We start from the raw sequence: 21,986 nt of genomic DNA, 5'->3' as shown, positions 1-21,986 counted from the left end.
TTGAAATTGTCCATACATTTTTAATGGGTCACAGAAAACATTGAATGAATGGAAAATGTGTGAATTTTTAGAAAGGTCCTGCTAGATAGCCTACCTCTCCTGAATGAGGTGAACGTTTTGATGTTGGAATGGAAGTGCTTGGGAAACACGGGAGTAGTTAGTGCACAAAAAAAGACGGTGTTTCAAACGTTGGAATGTAAAAATGGAGATTGATGATGGAAATGTATAAATATGTTCAACGATTACAAGAGGACTGAGGATCGAACCAGCAACCACCGGTTTAGGAGACGGCTAATTTACCACAAATGTAAAATGTAACTTGATTTTTCACCAATAGGTAGCACCATTTAAGTAGCCTGTTTGTTTTTAGCAGACTAAAAACGGCGGAATTTGAAATGTTGGAAAGTAAAAACGCACACTGAATGTTGAAGTGCATAAATAAGATTACAGTGGGATTGAACCAGCAACCACCAGGTTGGGAAACAACCACTCTACCTCCTAAGCCATGTCAACCTGTAGAAACAAATGGAACGGTTCAGTAATTGAAAATGTAAAATTATTTTCCACCAGTAGAGGGCGCTAAATAAATTGCCCATTCATTTTCCATCCATCCATCCATTTTCTCTGCCGCTTGTCCTCCTTGGGGTCGCGGGGGTATGCTGGAGCCTGTGTCAGCTAACTTTGGGCGAGAGGCGGGGTACACCCCGGACTGGTCGCCAGCCAATCGCAGGGCTCATATAGACAAACGACCATTTGCCCATGCTTTTTAATGGGGAAATTGTCACAAAAAATGTGGAATTACAGTAAATGTGGGAATTTTTTTTTTTTGAAGTCCTGATATGTCCTGCATGAGCTGAACATTTTGACTTTGGATTGGTTTGCATCGGTTAAGAAAGGTGGCAGAAGACCGCAGATAAGAAATGAGGCGGAAGAAGAAGTTGAGGAATAAACAGATGAAAATCGGTGTAGAAGCAGTGTGCAGAAGTTCCCCTCCCCAGCCCTGTGCAGGACTTTGCTCACCCATGCTCTGATCCATGTGTGCTTATAGCGTGGCGGAAACAGCTGAGTTTGTATTGATTTTTTTTTTTTTTTTTGTCCCCAGTGGTGGAAATGGATTGTTTTGTTTGCATTCCTACCGATAGTTCAACATTTACCTGCAGCATTCACTGCCAGCACAGGTGTGACGTATCTTTTATTGCCAGCAGGATAAAAATTTTGAAGCTCCCCCGAAGATGAAGAAGAGCACAGGCATCCCTCGTTCCTTCATGGTGGAGGTAGACGACCCCAACACGAAGGGAGCCATGCTGACTAGTTGTGGACGCTATGCAATTCCTGCCATAGATGCGTGAGTGGCCTCCAAGCATTGCCCCCCGTTATTAGCCCATTTAGTGCAAAGAACAGTGCTTTAATGTGTATGCATTGTGTTTGTGTGTGTGTTTAATCATGCACCCACAGCGAGGCGTACGCCCTTGGGAAGAAGGAGAAGCATCCGTTTCTCCAGCAGGAGCCTGAGCCAGAAGACGAGAGAGAGCCCGTGCCAGAAGAACTCCAGTGTCTGATCTGTCGGGACCTGCTTGTAGACTCGGTGGTCATACCGTGCTGTGGGAACAGTTACTGTGACGACTGTGAGTTAACTTCATGTACCCGCTGGACTCTTCTAGAATAGCATCCTCTTTTACATACCACATGCTTGTCTCTTGTTCAGGTATTCGCACTGCCTTGCTGGAGTCAGAAGGACACGTCTGTCCCACCTGTAAGCAATCTGATGTGTCCCCTGACACATTGATCGCCAACAAATTCCTCCGACAGGTAACCTACACAGAGTAGTGTCGATTATTGCAACTTTAATCTCACCTGTGTTGATCCGTTGCTTCCTTTACAATGTGCTGTGTGAATGTCACGTAGGCTGTGAATAATTACAAGAAAGAGAAAGGCTACAGCAAAAGTGTAGGAAGGAAGTGTGGCGCCCCCCAATCCCTGACCGCAGTGCCAACACCAAGTCCTGTGCCTACTCCTCCACCTGTGACCAGCCAACACCAGAAGATCCACCAGATGAACCCCAGACAGCAGGTCAAGCTCTTTATGATGTGTAGAACACCTGCTTACAAACCTTTTCCATATCCAGCGACTACTGCAACATTAGCATTTCTCTCGGCTTTGACTATTTATAGGTACAGTATGTGCTTGAAAAGCGATGTTTATTCTATAAAATACTGACAACTTTACTCCCATTCCAAATAAAAATATTAAATCACTGAGAGCAGGTGTCTCATTCTGGGACCCACATTTTCCCACGGTCATTCAGTGGTGGCCCACTTTTATAGAGGTTAAAAATAAATCAATAGAATTTATTTTTACATCAAAACACATGTCCTCTTTTTAAACAAAAATACACCCACTTACATGTGGAAAATGTATTTCAGAGAGGATAGTTTAATATTTGTATACCAAGGAAGAAGGTGCCAATCAAAAATGTATTTTCAAAATAAAAACGTCGGACGATAAGAAAATGACTTGAAAAACAAGATCACGGGTACAAGCGGATGAAATGAGTTTCCTCAGGAGGGTGGCTGGACTCATCCTAAGAGCTCTGCCATCCGGGAGGAGCTCAGATGAGAGCCGCTGCTCCTTCACATGGACAAGAGCCAATTCTGTGTAGTCCAGATGCCTACTGGTGCGGTGTTCTGGGTATGCCTGGCCGGGAGGAGGCCCGCGGGGCAGACCTGGGACACACTGGAGGTATTATGTCTCACAGCTGGCCTGGGAACGACTCGTCGTCCTCATGGTGGAACTAGAAGAGGTGGTCGGGGACCGGGAAGTATGGACTTCCTACTCAGACTGCTGCCCCCACGACCCGGACCCAGATATGCGGAAGAAAATGGATGGATTGATTTTATTGTAATTTTGGGTCGCGACCCGCCAATTGACAATGATTTAGAGCAGTGGTTCCCAAACTTTTCAAATTTGCGTATTTTCACATGAGCACCAATAAATAGACGAGTCATCATCCTGTATATCTTTTATTCCTTCTGTTTGAATGGGTTCAATTTGAGCTTCACTTATTTGTCCGCTCACGATTGCTACGGTTTAAGTCTGCATATTCTTTGCAGTGTGGGGATTGGAACACCCATATAAATAAAATCTTCAAGATTAAACACTCTTAATGTATAACATAATCATCAACCGTGCTTATTTGCTCATATACTGTAATACTCTGAGCAATGTGCAGCTTCATGCTCTGTCTCCTTCCTCCTTTGCGCTGTGAGGTGTTTAGGTGCATTCGTAATTGTGAGTGTTAGGCATGAATTGTTTTTCATTTTTCTTCGTATGCCTCCTATGACAGTTGCCGTACCCCACTTCGGGAACCTAGGATTTAGAGCATTTATTTACAAAAAATGAACTTCTCTCTTTGTATTTTTTTTTTCATGTTTCAACTGAAAGAGTTCAGAAATCAATATTTGGTGTAATAATTCAGATTTCATGCACCTTGGCACCAGTCTGCGGTGCTGCTGTTGGGTGACTTGATGCCGTTCCTGGCGCAAGAATTGAAAACATCTCTGCTAATTCCACACACACGGGAATGGAATGACTGTTATGCATGTAAAGATGCTGAATTGGTGACTGAGGTGGTCTCTTAAATGTTTTCAAAGCTGTAAGACAAAGTGTTGTGTTATAGTATCAACATTTTAGTGTTTTCACTTTAAATTGTGCATTTTTGCTCTATTTTTCACATTTCTGCTCTTTGATTTGATTTCTACAATATGCCGCGAACTGCACTGTGGACATTCCTGCCTTCCTACTACCACCATAATAATCTCATTTAAACATTGCCCTCCAATCCCTGCAGGCTGAGGTTCCCCCGCATGGCGCTCATCCTGCATTCAACCTCGCAAACCAACTCCCTTCCACGTACGTATCCAATGGAAATAATGATTATTTGAACCTTGTGGAGCCTCAGAAGGCTGTTGCATTCAGATAAGTGCTCCCTAGTAACTGCTTAGAGAGCTCACCTTTTACTTCTCTGACTGTGAAAAATCTTTGATGCTCCTGATTTCTGTTTTTTTTTTTTTTTTTACACAGTGAGACTGAAACCGAGACAGGAGATTACTCAGCCCCTGACGTCCCTTCCCTGCTGCCATCAAACAAACCCCCCACCAACGCCCCATCGCAAGCAGTGACACTTGTGAGGACACAAACACATCCTCTTTGTGTATGCTTCATTTAAAGTGTGACTAATGTGGTGTTTGTGTCTGATCAGGTTCACACTGCAGCAAAGCAACAATCCTCCTTAGGTGAGGAAGTGTTTCATTTGTAAAAGTACGCATTCACTGAATATTACTTAGCATATGACATAACATGTCTTTTCTCCCACAACTCAAAAGGTCAAACATCAACCAGCTTGTACAGGTCGGTACAGCTTCTGTCTGTGTGTTTAGATATGAATCTGTACTCCAACCACACACTTCCTGTATCTTCTCAACAGCTCCTCCTCATCTGCTGTTTGTCCCCCTGGAGTGACAGCTGAAACCCAGCAGCTCCCTCCATCCTCATCCTCAAATCCATCTGTTCCGCCACCTTTTTTCTCCAGCCACCACTTCCACTCATTCCACTCAGGTCCCCCACCCGGACACCCAGGGGCCCCGCCCAGTTGGACTCACCCAAACCCTCAGGGTGCCCCCATCCCTCCCCTCCTCTCCTCCTCCTCCATACCGTCGCTCATCCAGAGGGAATGGTTCAACCATCATCGACACAGGAAGGAAAGGTCAAAGACGCTCTGTGGAAAAAACATTCACGTATCTTCATGTTCATTTGTTCAGTCGTGTTTGCCTGCGTCCCTCAGGTCTCCACGCACACGATCCACCCGCAGGCGCTCTTCGCGGTCCAAGTCCAAGTCGTCTCGCTCTTCAAGCAGATCTAGCCGGTCCCGGTCCAGATCCCACGGCAGATCAAGGTATTTAAGCTTAATGCAGAGACCTGATGGAGCGTAGATGTATGATGTATGATGTAGATGTATATTGTAAAGATCTGTCAAACCGCTTTACAAGCCACAATGCCGGGACTGGAGGGTGAAGCTGGACCAGAGACTCGCTTCTCCTTTCCTGTTGTGTTGAAAGAGAGAATTTGAAAGTTGAAAGTCACACCAGACGCTGCCATGAACGTCATCCCGCATCAAATAATCTGATTGCATAATAAATCAATTGAAAAATGTCAAATTATTAAAGACATCAATAAATCATAAAATTTATGATTGCATTACAAAAATAATTATAATTAAATTATTATAATTTAATTATTATAATTAAAAATGAAAAATGAAAAATCTGAGCATGTACACAGTTACAGAAATGTCTTGCTTCGCTGGGTTCTATGTGAAATGTACCGACAAATAAATGTGCCATGTGTTGTGTGAAAGAGGCTAGTTTCATCCGGCCAGCATTACAGTAATCCCTCCATTATTTCGGTTAATTGGTTCTGAATCCGACCGTGATAAGTGAAGTTCCGCAAAGTAGGATTCCTTATTTATAAATCAAATATTTTCGTAGTTATAGCATAAAAACAAGCGTCTTAATAAGGTTTTTAACAATGTTAGAGCCCTCTAGATATGAACTAACACCCCTATAGTCACCTTTACAGTAGTATTACCCAATATGGCAATCAAGTCTGATGCTTGTGTGTCTCATCGACATTATAGTAACATTACTGACACCTAGTGACCAATGTAGAATACTACAAATCATGAACGTCTTTGAAAGCATCTCTTAAATGTCTTAATTTATCCATTTTATGCTTAAAATGCTTAATTTAGGCAAAAAATACCCAACATTTGCTTAAATATATATTTTTCCTAATAATAAGCCATATTCAAGCATGAAACAGCATGATTCATTGATTGATATATTTAAAAAAACCGTGATGGAGTGACGTGTGAAGTGGCAAGAGACGACTGGATTAACTTTGGAAAGTCTGGATTCTTGTACTCAGTTCTTGTATTGTATGCTGTTAGATTGGTGCAAGTGGTCATAATGACCGCATTATTGGATCTCGATTGTTTTGTAGAACTTTTATGGTACATGTGTGGTATCATGAACAAAAGGGGGGCTGCATTGTGGTCATCTACAAGCATGCACTTTTAGTTAATCTGAAAATATCAAGTCAGCTGTTATAGCTTTAAGTGATTTTGGCAGCATTGGTATATTTATTAGGGCTGTCCAATGCTTAAAAGAATTAATCGTGTTAATCAGTTCTCAAATTAATTGATCATGATTAACCACCATTTGCAGCTATGCTAATTTTGACTGTGTTTTTCAGGCCCAGGTCTCCCTACTCCCATCACAGAGTCCCACACAGTCGCTCTCATCCCCCACGCGCCTACAGCTACGGGTACAAGAGGTCCCGCTCGCCCACACCCTCATCCTCATCTTCACCCCGTCGGGGTCCCCATTCTAAGTCCCACTCAGATCACCGGAGAAACCGCCATCACAGCAAAAGGTCTTCTCACAGCAGCCACAAATCCAGTAGGCGAACAGACCACCCACCATCATCGGGGAGGGCCGAGGGAGACACTGGGCAGACTGATTACTACCAGCAATGGAAAATCCAATACAAAGAGTGGTATGAGAAGTATTTCAGCAGTTATGTCAGCCACTACCACCAGCTGCCGCCTCCGCTTCTCTCCCTTCCTCCTCCCCCAAATCCTTTGTGGGCAGACCGAGCAGAGAACCAACCCATCCACAACTCGGACTCATTCAGCCAAGCCCAATATATGCACACCACTTTAACAGACCGCCACTCCCCTTCGTCTCAGTCGTCTAGCGAGAGTCGCTCCCAGTCATCCAGCGAGGGTCATTCCCCCCAGTCTGCATCTTCCAGTGACTGCAGCTCCCCTCCCTCGGGCTCTCCCAGAGACGCCTGCTCTCTGCCATCTGGAGACTCCACCCCGCAGCCTAGGAGCGCCCAGAAGGACGTAACGCGTCCAAATTTAGAACATGAGTTGAAGAGGATGAGAAAGGGTGTGCCAGGCGACAATACACATTCACCTGATGCGGCAGGCTCGATAGACAAGAAGCGTCGTATTGAATCGATCACATCCGATGACCAAATTCCACTCAAATCTAATAAAAAAGAGAAAGAACAACAAAGAGATCACCGGAAAAGTGGAAAAAAAAGTAAAAGAAGCAAAGATTTAAACCCTCGATGGGATGAGGAGAGGCATTGTGATGTCAAGCCCGGGCGAGATGCTCACAAAACTGGTGAAGGTAGCAAAGCTTCTAAATCAGACAGAAAGAGAGAGAGGGCGGCTGAGGAGAAAAAACGTAAAGAGCAAAGTCATACTGGAGCATCTAAAAGCAGCACGAGGAACGTGCAAACCAACCTGGAAACTCCCACTCCTGGGGGAAAGAAAGCACTGCCTGGCAGAGTGACGGACATCTGGGAGGGGCGGGTGAAGGTGAAACCACAGAAGAAAATTAGCATCAATATCAATCTGGACAGGAGGAGACCGGAAGAAAAAGCTGAAATTCCGGAAGTGTCTTGTCCGGAGACGAGTGCGGAAAAGTCACAGGAAGACACGGAGGTGACTGCAGATGGTGACCAGTTGGAGGCAGAAATTCCCAAAACGGAACAGCAGCAAGCAACCCAACCCCACCAGAAAGGCCAACCAGAGGCTGGAAACAAAATGGAAAATGTTATCAGTCTCACAGGGGAGACGATAACAGCAGATGAGGAATTGACTGTGGAAAATTGCAGAGAAGAGGAGACGTTTACACTTGGTGATCTTCGGACAGCAGGGGAGGTAGACGCAAGCACAGAAGCCAAGAGAGAGGATGAGGGTGTGAAGGAGGATGAAATAAAGGAACACGATGAGTTCATTGCAACGACTGAAAAGGAGGACACAGAGGAGGTGAGACACGAGGAAACCTGTGAAAACTTGACAGCAGAGTGGGAGCCAAAAGAAGAACTGGTGGAGGGAGTGAAGATGAGGAGTATGAGCGACGAAGACACAGACACTTTGACGAGGAAGTCACACTCCAGCGAAGGAGCAGGCATTAAAGAGGAGGCTGACAGGTTTGCATCTTTTATGCTCACATCTTGTTGGGATGATGTGTGGATGTTCAATGTCAGTTGGACGTCAGTGATGGTGATGTCACCTGAATGTAAAGGCGCATTCATTCCTTTTCTACTCATTAGTTCCTAATTGGCCATCAATTGATTATCCAATTGACTCTTTTGGTATTTGAGTCATGTTTTTTTATTTAAAAATGTAAATATCCTCAGATTTCAGCCTCTCAAATGTGATTTTTTTACATTTTTTTATTATAAAACGAGACATTCACACATCAGCTTTGACTTTGGAAAACAGTGATGAACATTTTTGGCTCTTTGTTGCGGACCAAATCACTAACTGTTTGTGTTCACTTCATGTTGATTTGGTCCGGGGGCTATTTGCAGCCAAGAACTGTTCATTTACTGGCCGGGGCACATTTTAAAAATTTTATTTAGCAAGAAAACTAAAAAAAAATGCAGTAATTTTACAAGAATAAAGTCAAAATATAAAGAGAGAAAAGTTGTAACCTAATGAGAAAAAGTCTGAATTATGAAGGAATTACGTCATTTTAGTGCCATGAAGTTGAAATATTAAAGGAAAACTTTTTTTTCATTTTTGGAGAATTAGCTTATGAAAAATGTTCTGTTATGAGAATAAAGTCAAAATATTAAGGGAATGAAGTCCTAATTAGAAGATGAATTTACAAGCTGAAAGTTGAAATACTTGGAAAATTAAAAAAAAAACAAAAAACAACAACAACAGCAGAAACAACAGCCGTTATTTTATGAGAATCAAGTCAAAATGTTAAGAGAGAAAAGTCGTATTCAAACGAGGAAAAAAGCGCAATTTTACAGCAGTGAACTAGTAATATTATGAAGAAAAATGTCATTTTAGTAGCATAGAGATGAAATATTAATGAAAAAATAAATTTTTAAGAAGTCATAATATGAGAAGCAAACAAAAAATAAAGTTGTAATTTTTGGAAAATTAGGTTGAGGAAAAAGTTAGAATATTATGGAAATAAGGTCAAAATATTTTGGGAATAAAATTTACAAATAAAAAAAAAAGAAAATAGCAAAATGGGGGCAGAGACCGAAGTGGATGTGAATTTGCTTTTTGCAGTTTTTTTCTTGAATTATGTAAATCTTCTTGGCAAATTTTACAAAAGATGAAAGTAGCCGTTGCATCATTTCATTTTTCAGGATGTGGACCTTGCTGGAACAGGTTTAGACACCCCTGGTCTCGGGCTTCAGTGATGAATCGAAACAACAAGCTTCAGATTAATCAAATAAGAAGATAAAACTTGTTAGTTGCAGCTCTAATATTCATCAACAACAACATTTGTAAAGCACTGCAGCAGTACGCTGGATTTGCACTGTGCAATTAAAATAAGCACAGTCCCAACATCTTTTCAATGGACGTTTTATTGTTCTTGCTTGGATGCTGATCTTGAACTTTTGTGAAACCACAGCACTCCCACAGTGCACTGCCGTGGACGTGAGGGGTTTCCAGAAGGAAGTGTTGAGGTGACAACACCCCCACATCAGCAGGACTACCATGGAGACCTGGGCAGACTTGGACTCGTGCAGGTGCGTGACTGTGTCTACGTTTTTGTGTTAGCTTGTTTTTCTTCCAAAGACGTTTTGGATGGACGTACTGTATAGTGCAGAGACCACTGACAAATGAGCATATGCCTGGTTATGTCTTTTATTGTTTCTTTAATAATAATTGTAATAGGTCACATTTGTGTAGCACTTCTCTAGGTGCGGTAATCACTTGTTTATCGTGGGTAATTGGTTCCAGCCCTGGCCATCGTAAGTAGAGTTCCGCAAAGTTGGATTCCTTCTTATAAATGGAATATTTCATGGTTAAATATGGTTTGTAGCGTTATTAGAGCCCTCTAGACATGAAATAACACCCCTATTATCACATCTACACTCCAATTAGCCAATAAAGTAGGCTTAAGAGAACATGTGTCTTCAGATATACCCATGATGGATGACACAAACGTGTGACTACTACTGTATTAAGTTCTGAATTGTAGTAAGATAGGGACATTGGATTTTAGACATTCCACTGTTGTATCGCTCAAAAATAATTTATATTTTGTGCTTATGTAGGATCTTGTTGCATGTTGCTTCCTCTTGATCTGGGTAGAATTGTAGGTAGAGGTCCAGAACGGGTAAAGACAAAGACCTGTCCTCTCTCAGGGACCTTCTGTGAGCGTTCATTGATCATCTCTGAGCTGTGACTTGTCTTTACCTCAGGTTCCCTTCTCCGAATGTGAGAAAGAAGACGCTGATGTTGAGAAAAAGGATGTTCTTTCACCATCAGTGACGGCAGACCAGAAGGAGGCAATGGGAGACACTCAGAAAGAAAGCCCAAGGCCAGAAGAGGTGCAGATGGAAGAGGAAATAGGAGGCTGCAGCGAGAGGGTTGACTGTTGTTTGGCTCCCTCTAGCGGTACTGACGGGAGTGACAGCGGGGACACAAGAGAGCTGGAGATGGCAGCTGACACGCTGAGAGATCATGAGAAAGACCAGAGAGAGAATAAAGCAGTCAAGGAGGAAAAAAAGACATCTTTAAGTCCTTGCTCCTTGTCAAAGAGCGACACAGAGCAGGAAGTCAGCCTAGAAGACAGCAAAGAAGCTCCCAGAGATGTTGAACAGTCTCATCAAAGTGGATGCAAGAAACAGGTCAATGTTGTAATGGATGTCAAATGTAACATGACAAAGGAGGACCAGGGCCACCACTTCCATCATCATGATCACGGAGACCCAGACAGTACCAGCAACAACAAAAATGAAGCTGCTGCAACACTTCACTCCCTATCTTCTCTCTTTCACACCTCGGAAAGCGTGCAAGGAACCCCAGAGCCCAGCTTGACCAGCACTAGCACCTCTGGTCTGCCTCTCAAGCCTTCTGATGAGCCCAAGCACCAGCTTGTACCAGCCACGCCCCGTGGAGCACCTCAGTCCAAACGAGACCGAAGCAGACACTCGGACAGACCTGGACCCAGACCTGAGAGCAGAGAGGAGCAGTGGAAGAAGTACAAGCTGGAAAAAATGTTGAAGGAACGCCAGCAGGAGAGAGCGAGCAAGGAGGCGAAGGATGATCGAGAAGCAGGTCGACATCACGGCCCACGTGAGACCCAGCCGCTTGGAAAGGAGCCCGTGAGCGCGCAAGCAGCGGGAGAAAGGCCTGTCGGTCACGGCAGCAGCAGTCTGAGCTCATCAAGTGTGAAGAACAGTGAAGATGACAGGAAACCAAAGAAGCACAAGAAGGAGAAACGTCAAGAGCTAGAAGAACCAGAGAGGAAACACAAAAAGTCCAAGAAAAGACAGCAAGACCACTTCTAGATATTTCTTTTCCATTTATTTCTGCGTAAAGTGCCTGCTTTTTTGTGTCATTCAATGGTGAAAGTGAGCAAAATGTGGATGAGAAGCACTTTATTCTTTCAATGGAAACCCAAGTGATTATTTAAAAAGTACAATGCACACCCAACCTGCGCTACACTGCCACCTGGTGGCTCTCTTGTTCTAAAGCCGGAAGGAAAATGTTACATTTGATTATTTGATTTGGCTCACACGGTAGAGCAATGCAAACCACGAGGAAAGGAATATGTGATTATTTATTAAATGAACCTCTTTTGCCTGTTTTTTTTCTTATTTGTACATTTAATTTGGAAAAAGAATAATTACATGCTGCTAATTTACCAGAGGAATTTTTCTTTTTCTTCCCGGTTTGAAGGAAATAAAAGAGAATACTTGTGTATGAATGGATGTGTTTTTGTTTCCGTTTAGAAGTGAATGAGATGGAAGATGGAGGACAAGAAAGGTGTTGGTGATGTTTTGGTCACCTAATTTATGAATGTGAAAACAGGTGCTGCAAACTCCCACAGTGAGACCATCTTTGTCTGCTTGCACTTTTGTTTTTACGCCACCGTGTGACTAACCTTTTGTTGTGGGTCGTTTCAGGTCAGTATCCTGCCCCTCTTTCTCCCTGCAGAAGACCAAGACAGCACGAGACGGCAGACAGACAAGCAGCATGATCTTCTGTCCTTGTGTGCGTCTCAGAACTCAGGTATGCTTTTGTTGCCTTCCGTAGTCCTTTGTTGTTCTGCCATTTGCTGTGCTGCTTTCTTACCACTCATGTCTGCGTTTTCCGCCCCTTTTCTGTGCCCACATGCCAGGGCACTCTGCCAGTGCAGCATGAACAAGGTGTGTGAGTGTGTGTGTGTGTTTATCTATTTGGATGGAAATAACCTTGCGGATAGATGACTTTTTCTTCATTTCTAAACCGATACAATGAAACTCTCAAACTGTTTTGGTGTAGTGGAGCTACAAGTATCATTCTATCACGGTTTTCAAAGACATACAGTATGAATCAATCAAGCTGTCATGTGGTTGAACACAGCCTATTGTTAGTCAAAAATAAGCACGTGACGTGTTTTTTTCCCCCAAATAAAGCGTTAATTACTAAAATACAAAAGGCATTCAAAAACGCTGTGATGATATGTAGGATTCTACCCTGGTCACTAGGTGTCAGTAATGTTACTGTAATGTTGGGTGAGAAACACAAGCACCGGACTTGATCGCTGGAACAACAGGCTTTTATTGCTGGTTTGAGTGATCTCACCCAAGGCACAATAACCCCTAACATGGGCTACTGTTGCAGCTTAACCCACACCAAGCTAAAACTCAACTCTGAACCCCCGGCGTCACTTCCTGTCTGCTCCCCAACACAACAGCTGCCGTAGCACCAGAACACAAATCTCATTTATGTCTTAAATGTCATATTTTTTTCTATTTTTATTTCTACTATATTCGGTAATATGGTTGTCACGTCACGTTTCCAGCGGAGTTCTCCTGTCATACAAAAGATCTTTGACTAGCGTTTTGGAAGCAGGGGCCTAAAAACAACAGAGAGCTCCTCACTGTTTTTGCAGTCGGTACTTGAAAACAGTGGAGCGCTCCTGTTATTTAGAGGATCTTTGACTAGCATTTCTGCAGCAGCTACTTGCAAAGCGTTAAGCTCTTCTACTGTAAGATATGTAAATATTTTTCGCTGTTAATTGAATTTAGAGAAGTTGACCGGAAAATTAGACGACAAAACTTTTAGTGAACATATTTTTAACTGATTCAATCCCAGCCATTTTTCAAAATTCAACCCCTTCAGTATTGGCCATTTTAGATGATTTTGACTGATCTTTCAAGGCACACAGAATAATATTGTGTTCTGTGGCTGTATAAACATGGAACCTTCCAAAAGAAAGATTAGACTCCCGTCTTTCATTAGAAAAAAAAAGTTTGTTTCTACCTTTGTCCGTTCTTTAGTAATCAGCGGTAGAACAGGTAAGTTTCAGGAAAATATCAGTTCCTAAACTAACTTTTGTGAAAAGATACATTTAAACATAACTTTCACTTTGACACAAATACTTTTTGTTATTGTGACAGCTCAAATATCTAAACAACTGCACCACAACAGAAACACAAAAAATGTTGTTTTACATCAAAATAGTAATTTATTTGCAAATATAACACCATGAACTATTTACCATTTTCTTATTTGGAACTAAACTGTGTGTGTGCACGCGCGTGCGCATGCGTTAGAGTTTCTCTACAACGCGTAACCTTCTGCACGCTACACTCCTCCATCCTCTTCCACGTCCTCCTTGCTGTTGAGTGCATAAATCCATGCAAAAGATCCATGCCGAGCTCTCAGCAAATGCACTTGTGCCACCTTGTGGCCGCTTTTATGGCTTAAAACTGCAGTGACAGTGACTTCTTATTCGTGCTTGTATTTGCGTCATCACCTGTTTTTGCCTCGCACACAAAAAAACGTAAAAGACGTATAAATAAGTCTTTGAGAGCGAACATTTGGGTTTAAAAAAACATCTTTGGTGTTGAATGAATTTTTTTCAGTCACGTTTTCAAGACTGGCGGATTACACTTAAAAAAAACAAGACAACAAGATACGCAGGCTCATAACAAAAGGCGTGTTGTCTTTATGCCATTGCACCGCTGTGTAGAAATATGATGCACTCGCTCTGGAATCAGCTCTGAAGTTGCCATGGTAACGCCCATCACGCAGGCAGGCCCCAGCCGTGCACTCAAACACACACACACACACAGCGGTAATGAGAGACGGCAGACAATCACGTGCACACACGTGCACTTCCTTTGAAGCACGGGGGTGAGAAGCAGAGGAGAAAGTTAACCATGAATGGGAAAAAAGGAATAAAATACAAGTTCATCTGTCATCAAGCTTGAACGTGAATGTCATAATTAGACCGACATGATGATTTTTGTTTTTCCATGTCATGTTCTCGCTCTGCTAGCACTTTCTCTCTTCCTGTCACGTCAACCTGCTCTTTTGTCGTTCTCTTTCTTTCTGTCTCTCGCCCTGCAAGGGGTCTACTGGCCGTCCACAGCCGACAAAAGCCCAGCGGCGGTCCGCTTGGTGACAATGACTGCGGGGTCAGCCGCACTTTGTATCAGGGCCCGGCAGCAGCGGCACAGACGCTCTCGTCTTTCAAAATATTTATACTGCATGGACTCATCACTCCTGCAGATCTGTCTTTTTTTTTCTCTCTCTCCTACGTTCATTAGAAACTGGATTTTAAATGTCAACCCCAGATCATTCCTTGAATGCTTGTATTCGACTTCTACTATTGCAATACTGAAGATAACCAGTACCACGAAGGTGGAAGACCATGAAGAAGGAACCATTGCAGTGTTTAGTGTGACTATTTAGCCTGTGACAGTGACGTATTTAATAAGCGGAGAGGAATCCAGGCTGTGTGTCGTTCCACTTAAATGAACAAAAAAACAAAGCAGTGTTGCAACTGACCTTTAAATGTTGCCTTCAAGCGCCAAAAGAGGCATTTCCCTCCTTCATTCCAATACTTTCACACTGCTACACACTGTGCGTGTGTGTGTGTGTTGTGCTTTGCCACATCGTAAAAGGCTGGAAATGCAAGGCAGTGTGCAGTTTGACCGGCGTTCTGCATGACTTCCTGCGGTAATAGCTGAGCATAGCAAGGGCAGCAGCGCCTGCCTGATAGGTCATCTGCATGTAGATGAGTAGACCGACGTATCCTGTGATTATCTGCATAATCGCAGCCCGGCCATGGATTATTACCATCCGTAGGAAAGGACAAATCTCATGAAGAGAGCCGAATGGTAGCTCTTCTGATATCCATCATGTCGTATAAGATGCAGATGGGCACAGACGCCCTCATGACTTCATTCACATACAATGATGGCTTTTATTCTGGTAATATTACCACGTTATTGCCATAATAATTCCAGCTTTATTCTGATCGTATTTTCATAACGTATAATACTTTTTATTCTCGTAAAATTATGAATTTCAGTGTTTACATTTCTATTTTTATTACATTTTTAAAAATGTTTTTTAAATTGTTAAATGTTATTCTCATCATCACAACTTAATTCTCGTAGCATTTCACTTTTCACCTGTAAAATTACAACGTTCTTCCCACAAAAAAAATATTTTTTTTCATAATTTTTCAATTTTGTGAATAATCTTTAATGATCTTAATAAACATTAGGAGTTACGTTTCATAATATTTTGTGTATATTTTGTAAAATCACAACTGTAGTCTCGTATTTTTTCTTCTGACTGTATATTTTTATAATTCTACTAATATTCTTAGAACGTTAGTTTTGTATAGTTACAGCATTTTTAATGCGCTAATGATGCACTAATATGATGACTTTATTCTTCTAAAATAACGAGCTAAGGCTAATAAATATTTTGACTTTATGATACTGTCGAGGGAAAGGCTTCTTGAGACGTCATCTGTACTTCTGTGAAGAAGGTGTCGGACGTTTCGCTCCTCATCCGAAGAGCTTCGTCAGCGAACTAATAAGTGCTGGTAGCTTAGGCCTTAAATACAGTAAGAGTGGGCGGAATTGGTGTGCCAACACCCTCCTTCTATTGGTTCTTTACACTAAGCCTGGGCGGAGTAGTGGTATAATCCTATCCTGCTATTAGCACCTCCAATAAAAGGGAAGTGTCGCTCCCTGAGTCGGGTATGAACGACTCTGATACTGGCTCGTTAGCATCTATTGTTCTGGCTCGGCCCTGGCTTCACCTCATTTGCAAGACTAAGAGCTGTGGGTTTGGGTCTCAGTAACCTGCTGAACACAGGGTCCAAATTAAACCTCAAACCACCATTCCGATTCAAGGATGGGTTCTGTTGTTTGACAAAAATAGCTTCCTTTACTCCTCTTTCAAACCATCTGTTTTCTTTGGCCAAAATCTTTACATCGCTGATACTGATACTGTGTGTTTTTCTCAAAATGTTGTGTTTATTTTGGAAAATGACAGTCACATGTCATGTGTTATATTTTGTAGAATTTGAACTTTATTATATTTATATTTCAGCGTTTTTCTTGTAATAATCCCACTTTATTCTGGTAATATGACTTTTTTTAACCCTGACTTCTGTATTCTGGTACTATTATGATTAATTCTTAAAAAAACACCATGTTATTCTCATGAAAACTGACTTTTTTCTTGTAATGTTTCACTTTTGTTCTCAAAATGTTATGTTTATTCATGTAAAATTCCAACTTAAATGCCATATTATCTTTATTTTATATGAATTACGGGTATATTTTGTAAAATTACAACTTTATATTTCAGATTTTTCCCTTTTTAATATTATGACGAGATATTTAAAATTTTGATTATGCAATTACTTTGGTACAATTTTATTGTTGGATACTGACGACATTTTTATTGCTCTAACATCATGACTTAATTCTTCTAAAATAACATTAATAGTATTTTTACTATTATACTGTATATTTTGACTTGCTTTTTGTCTTGTACATTTCACTATTATTCTCAAAATATTGTTGATTTCTTTTTAATTAGAAACATGTTAGAAACATTTATTATTCTGACTTGCGTTGTGTGTTGTAAATTTCACTTTTATTCTCACATTATTATGCGTTTATCCTAGTAAAATTCCATTTAAATGCCATAATATTATGGCTATTTTATATTCATTACTGGTATATTTTGTAAAATGACAACTTTGTATTTAGATTCTTCTTTGTAATATTATGACTAGAATTGCAAAATTCAGACTATTCTTATGTTATGAGATTATTGCAAAATTCCACTTTTATTCTTGTAGAATCGTGACATTTTTATTGCACTGATATTAAGGCGTAATGTGATTCCAGTAAGTATTTTTGTGTTTATGCTGTATATTTGGACTTTTCTCGTACATTTCACTATTATCTCCAAATATTATGTGTTTATTTTTGTAAAATTCCAACTTTCATTCCATGAATTTATCTTTTTCAAAATTCAAATTTAATTTATTTATCATCTTTGTAACATGTCAGCTCTTTTCTTATAATATTGTTACTTTATCCTTGTAACATGATGGCTTTTATTTCTTTTTGCAAATGTGCGTTATATAAATATAAAATGCGTTATATTATGGCCATATTCTTGTAAAATTCCCACTTCATTCCCACGCTATTGCAACCGTGTTCTCATAATTCAATGACATTGTGGCTGTGCTATTTTGATACTTTCTAATGAGATACTTGTGATTTCAAGACACTAGATGCATCAAAGATGTCTCCATTCGTGTTTGAGCGTACGTACGTCTGCCTCGTGTGTGAACGGGAACATTTATCTGTTAGTCAGCAGTCTTGGAAGAGTTTCAATCCTTTTTAACTAGAAGCAGCACTCGTATGTACACCACCGCACACAACAAGCATGCAGACTGCAGCATAGTATGTGCAGGCGTGCACTCGTACACGCCTCTTGCTACTTGACATGCAAATCTCTTTCTGTCTGTCTGACCGCTGTCTGTCTGTCTGTCCTCTTTCTTGCACTCTCGCCCCACCACATGGTCTCTCTCTCCCTTCTGCCCTCCCCAACTTTCTCTTTAGGTCGGTGATTATCTATGCCCCCTTCGCTGGCCCCCGCAACAATGGCGTTCTCATTTTTGCACGCTCCTGCAGCTGCACAGCATCATTGCTGGGGTCTGTGGGTGTGGGTGTGTGTGTGTGTGTGTGTGTGTGCGTGTGCGTGTTTAGATGGATGTGATGTTGTTGTCGGAGCGCATGCTGCCGATTGCAGAAACTGAAACTGATGCGCCACCAGTTTGTCACTTTAAAAAAAAATATTGAAGCTTTGTTGGGGAGTGGGGGCGGGGGTCTACATTGTATATACAGTATCAAGTGCTATTCCAGTCACAACGTTAAACAAACAACAACAAATGCAAAAATAAAAAAAAGAGAAAACAATTTTGAAAAATCCTTTTTTTATTTTGAATCATTTAATGAGGAGAAGCGGGATGGATGGATGGATGGATGGATGGATGATTCAAATAAGTTAAGTTTTTCAGATTTAATATAACTTTTTGTTTTTCATGATTTAAAAAGACATCCAGTCATCTCCGGCCACTTCACACTTTGAATTTGCCAGCCTCACTATAAAGTTTTTCAGAAATATATGAATCATGCTGTTTCGTGGTTGATTATGGGCAATTATTAGTCAAGGAATATGCATATTTAAGCAAAATGTACATACTTTTTTGTCTAAATAATTTTCAAGCATAAAAATGTCAAAATGAACTAATAGACATATATTCAATTAAAATGCAAAAAAAAAATGCATTCAAAGGCATTGTGATGATATGTAGTATTCTACACTGGTCACTAGTTGTCAGTAACGTTACTCTACTGTTCACACGAGCGCCACACTTGATGGCTGGAACAACAGGCTTTTATTGCAACTTTGAAAGATCTCACCTAAGGCACAATAATCCCTAACACGGGCTCCTGTTGCAGCTGTAACCCACACCTAGCTAAAACTCAACTCTGAACCCCTGTCCTTACTTCCTGTCTGCTCCCCAACTCAGCTGCCGTAGCACCAGAACACATTTACACACAAACACAAATCTCATTTTTGTCTTAAATGTCGTATTTTTTTTTTATTATGTCTACTACATTGGGTAATATGGTTGTAAAGGTGACTACAGGGGTGTTATTTATGACGAGAGGGCTCTAATAATGTTAAAAAGCCAATTTAGAAGGTCGTACACGTTTTCGGTGCTCCAACTACGAAAATATTCCATTTATGAATAAGGCTGCCTACAAGCAATGTTAAAAAGCCAATTTAGAAGGTCGTACACGTTTTCGGTGCTCCAACTACGAAAATATTCCATTTATGAATAAGGCTGCCTACAAGCACCAGACTCGATCGCCAGAACAACAGGCTTTTATTGTAGGTTTGAATGCTCTCTCACAACGGGCTACTGTAGCAGCTGTAACCCGCGGCAAGCTAAAACTCAACTCTGAACCCTTGACGTCACTTCCTGTCCGTGCCACCGGAACACATTTACATCCACACACGAGTCTTATTTATGTCTTAAATGGCTCATTTGGTCTTATTATGTCTACTATCTTGGGTAATAGGAGTGTAAAGATGATTATAGGGGTGTTAGAGGGCTCTAATAATGTCAAAAACTGTATTTAGAAGGTTGCAAGCAGATTTTCTCTGCTCTAATTATGAAAATGTTCCATTTATTAATAAGGAATCCTACTTCGTGGAGATTCAGTTGTCACGGTCGGGTCTGGAACCAATTGATGAAACGAGGGATTACTGTACAAAACAAATACAAATGACTAGATGTAATATTAGAGTGAATATAATAGTAGGAAACTGGAATTATGGCACGCACGCCCCTTGCGGAACTAGAATGGCAGCCATGGAACTCCCTCGCACTACACAAGCAGTGCTGATGAGTTGGAGTGTGTGTCTTCAGGAAATGAATGTCAGCGTGTGTAAACATGAATGTGAATGATTAAACCGGGTCTGATTGGGATACGGGTCTACCTGTCAAGGTTACTGCCTAATCTGTGACTTGACTGTGCAGCTCTGCTCCTATCTGGAGCTCATTCACACTTACAACATGCATTTGGCAACAACATTCGTCATTCAGACATGTTTAGGTTGCTTTTTTGCCCTCACAAAATGCACATTTCTATCACACTTGCAATGCAGGGAAGGGCTTTTCAACAGAAATATCAGATGCAGACATTCATCTTTGAATTTCCGCGTGACATAACTAGATTCAACATTGATGGTTTTTTTGTTGTTTTTTTTTACGAGCAGCTCAGAGGTTTGTTTGCACATGTGTCAAAGTGCTCCCGCCGCACCATCTGCTGTCATGTCACTCCACCCACTCCTTTGCTTTCTACCTTTTTGCTCGAGAAATGACAAATGAACGACGATGTAAACTGTGACAACAAAGCTATGATGTGCACACTATAAAAAACTAAGTACCAACTTATAATAAAAGCAGTTTCTTCAAAGGAGAGGAAAGAAAAAAAAAAGAAGCAAAATGACAAGAAATAAGTGATATTTTCCTAAGCAAAAAAAGTAAGAACATGAATGAACAGCCTCTGCCTGGAGTCGTGGTGGACGATACTGCAAATGTTGGTATCAATCCGACTTGATTGTGTAACGTTTACGATTGGAATATCACAACTTTATTCTTATTTTTTTCATTGAAGCGACCAGAGGGGCCCCGTCCTGCCCGTTTCAAGGGCTTTTCAAATGATATTGACTCGAGAGCTGCGACAATTTATTGATGAATCGATGGTGAATGGATTATCCAATTAATCAACTATTTTGGTTTTCGATTCATGTTTTATTTGTATTTTTTTTAATGTAAACATGCTCTGATTGCAGCCTCTCAAACCACTAATTGTTTGGGTTTGGTTCACATTGATTCGGCCCATCCAGGACAGGGGTGTCCAAACTCTTTCCAGCCAGGGCGGCATAGTGAAAAATGGAAGGATGCAACTTCGCCACTTTTGAGCAACACGTGTACAGTAGATACGCTAAGTAGTTATATACCGTATATACAGGACACTGCTAAAAAACCCTAGACCTGAACACATGACATATTCTTATGTTCTTTACATAGTTCAATGTGCTGACAACAAAGTCACACAGACATTGTCTATGGAAAGCCAACTTTTTATTATTATTATGATTATGATTATGATTATTATTGGGGGTGTCTGGCTGGCCACCTATTCCATTTGCACAACAGCATGTGAAGTTGATTGACAACCTGTGTTGCTTCCTAAGTGGACAGTTTGATTTCACAGAAGTGTGTGGTTGTCATTGTGATTAAGAGTTCCACTTATTTTTTGTCGAAATTAATTTCAAGAAAAAACTGCATTTCAGCTTTGTGATATAAGTGAAATGCTACTAAAATGACGTTGTCATTTGGACTTTGTTCCCATAATATTTGGACTTTTTCTTGTAATATAATAACTTTTTCAGTAACGGCTTCATTCTTTTTTGTCTCTCATATTACATCTTTTTTTTAATGCCTTTTTGTCTTGAATATATCAACTCTATGCTACTACAATGACATTTTCGTCCTCCTGATATTATAACTTCATTCTTGTAAAATTGCGAACATTTTTCTTGTTGGAATGCAACTTTTTTCTCTTCATATTTTGAGTTTAGTCTAAAATGTTGTTCTTTTTTTTCCATTTCTTCTGTTGCTTTTTCAAAACAATTTTACAAATATTTCCACTTTCTTCTTGTAATATTTTGACTTGATTCCCGTAATATGATCACTTTTTCCTCAGCCTCATTTTCCAAAAATGACTTCATTCTTTTTGTTTCTCATATTATGAGTTTTAAAAAAAAACATATTTTTTCTTTAATATTTAAAATTTATGTTACTAAAATTACTTTTTTCCCCCTTTTTTTTCTTGTGAAATGTTTACTTTTTTTTTGTTTGACTTTATTATTCATTCACTTGACTTTATTATTGTAAAATTACTGCTGATTTTTCCTTCTTTTTTTTCTTATTATTAAATTGTATTTTTATAATGTGCTTATTATTTTTATAATG

The 21,986-nt window shown here is 40.6% G+C and overlaps 1 protein-coding gene across 8 annotated transcripts in view; it reads left to right on the top strand.

Annotated features, from left to right (window-relative positions):
- Nucleotides 1-21,986, top strand: part of LOC129171585 (E3 ubiquitin-protein ligase RBBP6-like) — a 39,202-nt gene that overhangs the window by 15,953 nt on the left and 1,263 nt on the right. Inside the window, exons 8-20 of one of the 8 annotated variants that reach the window (XR_008566813.1) lie at nt 1,206-1,345; nt 1,456-1,625; nt 1,706-1,809; nt 1,906-2,070; nt 3,848-3,909; nt 4,081-4,183; nt 4,259-4,292; nt 4,383-4,407; nt 4,484-4,951; nt 6,310-8,064; nt 9,516-9,633; nt 10,312-11,944; nt 12,022-12,127. Coding sequence is in view for 4 of the 8 variants with exons in the window: in XM_054760392.1 (XP_054616367.1) it covers nt 1,206-1,345; nt 1,456-1,625; nt 1,706-1,809; nt 1,906-2,070; nt 3,848-3,909; nt 4,081-4,183; nt 4,259-4,292; nt 4,383-4,407; nt 4,484-4,951; nt 6,310-8,064; nt 9,516-9,633; nt 10,312-11,403 (4,236 nt within the window). In the remaining 4 variants the exon portion in view is untranslated. Of the gene's footprint in view, nt 1-1,205; nt 1,346-1,455; nt 1,626-1,705; nt 1,810-1,905; nt 2,071-3,847; nt 3,910-4,080; nt 4,184-4,258; nt 4,293-4,382; nt 4,408-4,483; nt 4,952-6,309; nt 8,065-9,515; nt 9,634-10,311; nt 15,514-21,986 lie in introns of those variants that run through there. The other 7 variants (XR_008566814.1, XR_008566812.1, XM_054760394.1 and 4 more) reach the window with 7 other exon arrangements.

The sequence above is a fragment of the Dunckerocampus dactyliophorus genome, chromosome 18, assembly GCF_027744805.1.
Source record: "Dunckerocampus dactyliophorus isolate RoL2022-P2 chromosome 18, RoL_Ddac_1.1, whole genome shotgun sequence".
Taxonomy (NCBI): Eukaryota; Metazoa; Chordata; class Actinopteri; order Syngnathiformes; family Syngnathidae; genus Dunckerocampus; species Dunckerocampus dactyliophorus.
The sequence above is the reverse complement of the archived record's forward strand: the minus strand, read 5'-3'. Positions and strand labels throughout refer to the sequence as shown.